We start from the raw sequence: 6,562 nt of genomic DNA, 5'->3' as shown, positions 1-6,562 counted from the left end.
TCTTGCTGATATTCTGAAGTTGTACTTAAATGACCCAAAGATCTAAGGAGGACCAGGAGGTTTTGTTGGTTTTTTTCCTCTTATGACTAATTTTTTTGGCAGTGATGATGAATGAAATGATTACTATATCAGTTAACTTGATGTTAGAGACAGGCTGGGTTCCAAATAGTCTCTGAAGTGAGCTCCTCTTTTTGTCCCTTTTGTGCTCAGACTGTCCCAAACAACTGCAGATTCTCGCCAGCCCTTGTGAAAAATGCTGCTGCCCGGCGCCCCCACCCAAGATCAGCGACCTCATGAACGACAAAGACCTGCTGGACTCGCTGCGACTGAAGCTGGACCCAAACCACTGCACCATCAAAAACTGGAAGAACTTTGCAAGCCGCTGGGGAATGAGCTATGACGAACTCACCCTGCTGGAGCATCGGACCCAGGGCTCCTTGTCTCACAGCCCCACCCAGGAGTTCCTGTTGCGCTACAACCAGAAGACGGTCACCGAGCTCACCGAACTGTGCCGCATCTATCAGCGCATCGACGTGCTGCGGCTGCTGCAAAGCTGGATAGAAAAGGACTGGCCGTCACGTTGGCAGCAGACTCACTAATAAGTTGAAGAATGTATATTTATCTGTTTGTTTCTTCTCCCAGGGTGTACAAGTTTTGGAGTTCTTTTATATTTTTTGGATCCAAGCTACAAGTGTTTTTGTTGTTGTTTTTTTTTTTTTTGTTTTTTTTAGGCAAATACTTAGAAAACGAACCTTTGAAAAGAAAACAGGTAATGGACAGAAAAAGGAAGAAGAATGTCAGTGTTCTGGTCACTAACGCTGATTAATATAAATATGTGACTGAAACACCGATGTATAGGTAACAGAATGATTCATATCCTTCAGCTCTCCACCTGTGGTGTCGGTGCTTTTGTAGAGCTGTCTGACGGTTCACATCTCTTCCAATATAGAGTTAGAACAAACACATGATGCAGCTCACCAAAGGTACTGTTGTGTAGTTGAAAACAACAATAAATGAGATGTTGAGTTCACTTGATTTGTATCGCAACACTTGCTTTAACCATAACGTAGCCAATTCACTTAAATTTAAAAATACTGTTTGTGTCCCAAAGGGAAGCTAAATGTTGCTGTAACTTATATCATCCATGTATCTTCAAAGAGCTGCAGCCGGTGGTGATGCTGTGGGCAGGAAGGTCTGCTGCTAGCCATCAGTGAAGCAAGGGTTGGAGAAGTACAAAACTGTCGTTTTTACAGATTTAACACAAGTGTTTGGTTTTTGTAGTGGTTTGCATTGTCACCTCACAGCAACATGTTCTATAATAAAAAAAAACTTCAGCTGTGCAGCCCATTCTCTCTTTGTGAATGCGTGGATTTTCTCTGAGCCTTCCTCTAAGACCCCTAAAATACTACTTTTTACATGAATGATTGATGTTGAATTCCTCTTAGGACTGAGTGTAAACTGCTGGCTGTTTGACATACTGGTTCCCAGACAAGGAAATACCTGATACTCTCTTGTTGCTTGCTTTGATAAACCTCTCCTCATGTTGTAAAACTAAATTTAATAGGGTATAGCTGCACAAAAATCACAGCTCCATACTTATTCTAATTTTAAAATCACAGTTCAGTACTTTACTTTTCAGTAGCTTCAATCAAGACAGATTTCTGAAATTAATTTGATGTTATGTTCCAAACATTAAAAAAGTAAAAAGTTAAGAACTGACTGGAGATTTGATTGGATTTTTTTCCCAGTGAATGAAGTACACGCAGGCATAGCCAATGCCTGAATACAACAATATAACAATATAGCCACTTGAAAATGGTCAGTGTTCATGTTTAATACGTTTTAAATGACATTGTGCCCATATTTGAGAATAAAACATGTTTAAATCACTTTGGAGTCGTTTCGCTATTTCAACAACCTAATGTCCGAGCTGGGATCAGGTCAGTACTCCACACAAGTCAGGTATGATTGTTCTTAAGGTGGACAGATCACAAAAGCCCATTAACAGCTGTGCAAAGATGCACATAATTGTGGAATAATGGCAGCTTTTGCACTGCTGGAGGACATGACCAGTGGAAGGGGTCAGAGGGAGCCTGTGCTCAGAAATGCTGCCATGTGATGATTGACTGGCTTATTAGCCACTTCAGATGCCCAAGGGAATCATCCTGGAACTCTGTGACCCCAGCATTACAGCGTTCTCTAATTCTTGCAAATTGGGATGTACAAAGGATCGATGTGCAGCCACATGCGTGCTCACAGTTCTATGCATCAGAATTATTTTTCGTGCTGCACTTTTCAATATTTGTCTCTTCTCCCAACGTTTTGTATTAAAGCTGCATACTCTATGCAAGAGCCCCTAACCCCTAGAGCCCCTTGTATCTGTAATGTTTGAATTCACCTTGACATTGTTTCATGTGAGCAATTTAGGTAAATGCAGATCTAACTGGCATAAAGGTTACGACACATTTATAAATGTGTCGAAAGCACGAACCTGAAACAGGCGTACGACACTTTCCATACCAAGATTGTGATCTACAAAAAACAAACTTGATGGTGGGAGAATATGCTGATGTGCTGACTCATCACTGTAAACATTTATGTATAGAGGTGACACTTGTGTGAAATGCTGCACAGTGGATGCAGTGGCACTGCTGGAAGACCTCGCAAACAGGAGAAATAGGACGCATTTTTAAGAATCTCTAATATTTTCTGGCCATTAATGTGGAAGTCAAATGTGATGTTTAGTGGCACAATGGTCTGGCTCAACACATGACTCTTTCATTATGGCACAAAGCAATTGTTGAGTCTATATTTCATGGGTGGATAATCTGTGTTTGGCCATCGTTTTGTAGAATTGGTAACATTGGCTCTTTATTTCCCAAAGTTATGAGGAAGAAACCAAATATTTCAAGCTGCCTGAAATAATCTGTTCCCCCTCCATAACACAGAAACAAATTAATTTACCAGCATGTCTAATCTTCTCATCACCAACAATAAATCCTGTGAATTTGGTATCATTTGTTCTTTATTTGCCAAAATTATGAGGGGGGAACCAAATATTTCAGGTGCCTGAAATAATATATTCCCCTGTTCAACTCTCTTTGGCAGGGCCGAACCAGGCATTAGCAAACTAAGCAGCCACTTAGGGCCCCAGGGCCACTAAGGGCCCCCTCAGTGGAGCTGATTTATTTTTTGTAATAATTTCTATGTCATAATATCAAAGACACACAATTTCACTGTGAAGTGATTTGTTTTTACAATAATATTTGATCATGTATGTAGAGATTATTTTATTGATAAAAAGAAACAAAAATAAATTGCTCTTCGGGGGCAGCTGGTGGCCGCGGTAGGTACCGCACCCTTCGCCGGTAATATGAGCTGCCGTGCAGCATACAGAGCATCCAAACGTCCAAAGCTCCGGTCAGAATTTAAGTAAGCAAAACAATGTCTCAAAAACATTGTTTTGGGAAGGAGAAAAGAAAGAGGAAGATTAGAAAAAAGCCAAGATAAAGGTTTGTTTTAATGTGCCTTGGCAATGTAATGTAAAAGATTTGTAAAGCTGCCAATAGAAAATTAGCTTGATATCGTCCAGTTCGACAGCCAAACATTTATCCTAGCGTCTTTGTTTGTGTGAAACTGAGTTTTAACTTTAAATGAGTTTATTCTCATATTTCTGAGGTATTTTTGGCTTCAAAATGCCGTGTTTGATAACGTTTGATAACAGTAATTAAAACTTCTCAATGTTTGACATTGTCTGGCAAAATGTTTTTACGTTAGGCTACATAGCTGCTACATCGATTAGCTACTCTATGCTGTAGTTGGGGATATGTCGTTTGTTGCTGAGAATAATCATTTTGTGGCTAAAACAAACATTATTTTTACATCAACTTCTAAGTTATGTGAAACTTCTGTTAAAATCATTTGAAGGCTCAGAATCAACCCGGTACTAGTGCCAGTCCACATTCCAGGGGAAAAAGACTCACCTGGTATAAATAAAAATTTTAGCTATTGGAGTTACACTTAAGAGAAATTAATTTAATCAAAGAATGTCATAAATATGTGTGTAGGGCTGCACGGATTGCAGTTTTCTGGCCGATCCCTAGTTACTGATCTTTAAAAAGCCCGACCTGCCGATTTTGATTTTGGCTGATATGTCAGTAAATATAGCAAGAAAGTCACTGAGTTGGCAACAGTGGGGTGAATATTGTTAACTGTAAATTTGTAGACCTGACTTGGTGGTCCAGTCTGTCAGTAAAACCTATCACTGCAGAGCAGAAGAGATCAGAGGCTGATTTATAAACCTTTGCTGACAAAGATAAGATTAGGGGATAAGATGGGCTTTAGATATATGTATCGGCCAATCACGATCCCCCAAAATTAAGGAAATTGGCACCCAGAAATCAACTGGTCAATAAATCAGTTGGCCAATAAATGTGTCCTACACATACAAACATGTAAATAATGTAAACAGCACTGCCTGAGATGCAATAAGTTTATAGCTGAATGATCTAATGATCGGACTGCTGATTGCAGCCAGTCTAATTTGTTTGCAGAACTAGAGGGCCCCAAAACCAAATTTCGCTTAGGGCCCCATGGAGGCTTGGGCTGGCCCTGCTTTTTGGAGGTCAACTTACTTACCCAAGTAACTTTAGCAAATAAGCAGAAAGTGTTACCAAATTCACAGGATTTGTTGTTGATGAAGAGAGGATTAAACACAGTTAAATACTTGCCGGTAAATTAATTTGTTCCCATGTTATGGAGGGGGAACAGATTATTTCAGATAGCTAAAATATTTGGTTCTCCCCCAAGTAACTTTGGCAAATAATGAGCTTAGGCAAATAAAGTTGGTACTTTGTAATAAAGTCTAGCTTTTAATTTGCCAAATCCCTTTTGAAAAAGAGATTGTACAACTCAGCAAGGTTTCTAATCTCATTAAATGATTATAAGTTTATATTTCAATGAAATTCACATCAACATACTAATTTTAACAGCTGAGATTTCTAGAAACAAAATTAAACTGCAAGTACTCTATCTGTCCATTGTAGCTCTTTGAAAATAAACCATCTGGTTCTCCTAAAACAAAGGAATCAGACTTGAGGATGTTTCAGTGATTTATTAAGCAACAACAATTACATTTACAAATTGATCTTAAAATGTTAAATGGCAAAAAACGTACTCAGAGTTCTGTTGTTTACTTTGATAACATGCAGTTTACTAGGTAAAATGTACTCAAATGAAAAAGTTTAGAAAAAAGCTTGCATAAATAACAGGAATATCAACATAGCTCATTAAAAAAAATTGATTCTATTACCATAATACAAACAGATGTGAATTTGATTTAAGTACATGTATGTACAGACAGCATTTCAGATTTGAGTCCTAGTTTTTAAGAGTCAGACAGCATCGGAATCATCAGAGCCAAGACAAAGCATATTGGCAAGACTCTGGGATAGTCTCTGATTTTCATCTGCTGAACCCTCTACAGACCCAGGCTTTTCTATTTTTAAAGTACCTAGAGAGGAATCTTCTGCTTCTGCAGAGGCACTGACATCTAGACTAGGAGCAGCAAGTCTCAGATTAGCATCTTCCGTTTGTAAGACACTGAAGGGTTTTTCCTTTGACAATTTCAATATCTGCATAAGATCAATTTTGCCCGCTGCTGTTGCTGTATTACTTACTGGCAGTTTTATCCCTTTCCTTACAACAAAGTCCTGTTCTTCATTGTCACGTTTTGATAAGCCAAATGGATCAGAAAAATCACCAAAGCCCTCAATGGTTGATTTGGGTAGTGAATGTAATCTGAATATAGGAACATCAGTTTCAATATCTGAAGCATCATCATCATCGTCATTATCATCACTTGCACCTGCATTGACCTCTCCAGGTTTCAGCTTTGACCCTAAAAAGCTCAACTTTGGTATTTTGATATGTGGGAATCTGGACTTCTCAACATTGGCATCTACATCTGGAGCGTTAATGTCAACTTTGGGTCCTTCCACCTTTCGTCCATTCAGTTCCACAGCAGGAACAGAAATCCTGGCATCAGCTGTAGGACTGCTCAAGTTAACTTTGGGTGCCTCAATTCCTGCATTTGGACTTGAAAGATCAAGTGCTGGGACCTTGTAATGAGGCATTTTAAAGTCTCCGAGACGTGAATCTAACTCTAGATCTGGTGTTTTGATCTGTCCATCAGGTGCTGTAAGGGCTAGTTTTGATGGGTTGGTCTCCAAATTTGGAGATTTTATTGTGACATCAGGCGCTTCCAGTTCAGCGTTTGGCAACTTGGCATTGAGATCTAACTTTTGGCTTTGCAGTTGTGTTTTGGGTGCCTCTAGATTCAGATTTGGTGTGTGTATTTCACCTTCAATCTTGGGAACTGAGAGATCAAGATCAGGACCGGAGAGATCAGCATCCAAATCGACATCAGGACCATTTACCTTCGGTTGAGAAACTGTCCACTTTGGTTTTTTAAAAATGGGCCTTTTGATTTTTCCAGATGGAGAATCAATGTCCATCTCTGGTTTCTTAATATCAACATCAGCTTTAGGTAAATTCAGATCAA

General features: G+C 39.2%; 2 protein-coding genes across 2 annotated transcripts in view; one reads left to right on the top strand and one right to left on the bottom strand.

Annotated features, from left to right (window-relative positions):
* Positions 1–1,889, top strand: part of edaradd (EDAR-associated death domain) — a 26,351-nt gene extending 24,462 nt beyond the window's left edge. Inside the window, exon 6 of the mRNA XM_008428978.2 lies at positions 211–1,889. Within this exon, the coding sequence (XP_008427200.1) occupies positions 211–599 (389 nt within the window). The 3' untranslated portion in view covers positions 600–1,889. The remainder of the gene's footprint in view (positions 1–210) is intronic.
* Positions 1,890–6,337: 4,448 nt separating this feature from the next.
* The window catches only part of LOC103476563 (neuroblast differentiation-associated protein AHNAK), a 6,142-nt gene continuing 5,917 nt past the window's right edge, over positions 6,338–6,562 (bottom strand). Inside the window, exon 6 of the mRNA XM_008429009.2 lies at positions 6,338–6,376. Coding sequence (XP_008427231.2) covers positions 6,338–6,376 — 39 coding nt within the window. The remainder of the gene's footprint in view (positions 6,377–6,562) is intronic.

This window comes from Poecilia reticulata, linkage group LG15 (genome assembly GCF_000633615.1).
Source record: "Poecilia reticulata strain Guanapo linkage group LG15, Guppy_female_1.0+MT, whole genome shotgun sequence".
Taxonomy (NCBI): Eukaryota; Metazoa; Chordata; class Actinopteri; order Cyprinodontiformes; family Poeciliidae; genus Poecilia; species Poecilia reticulata.
The sequence above is the reverse complement of the archived record's forward strand: the minus strand, read 5'-3'. Positions and strand labels throughout refer to the sequence as shown.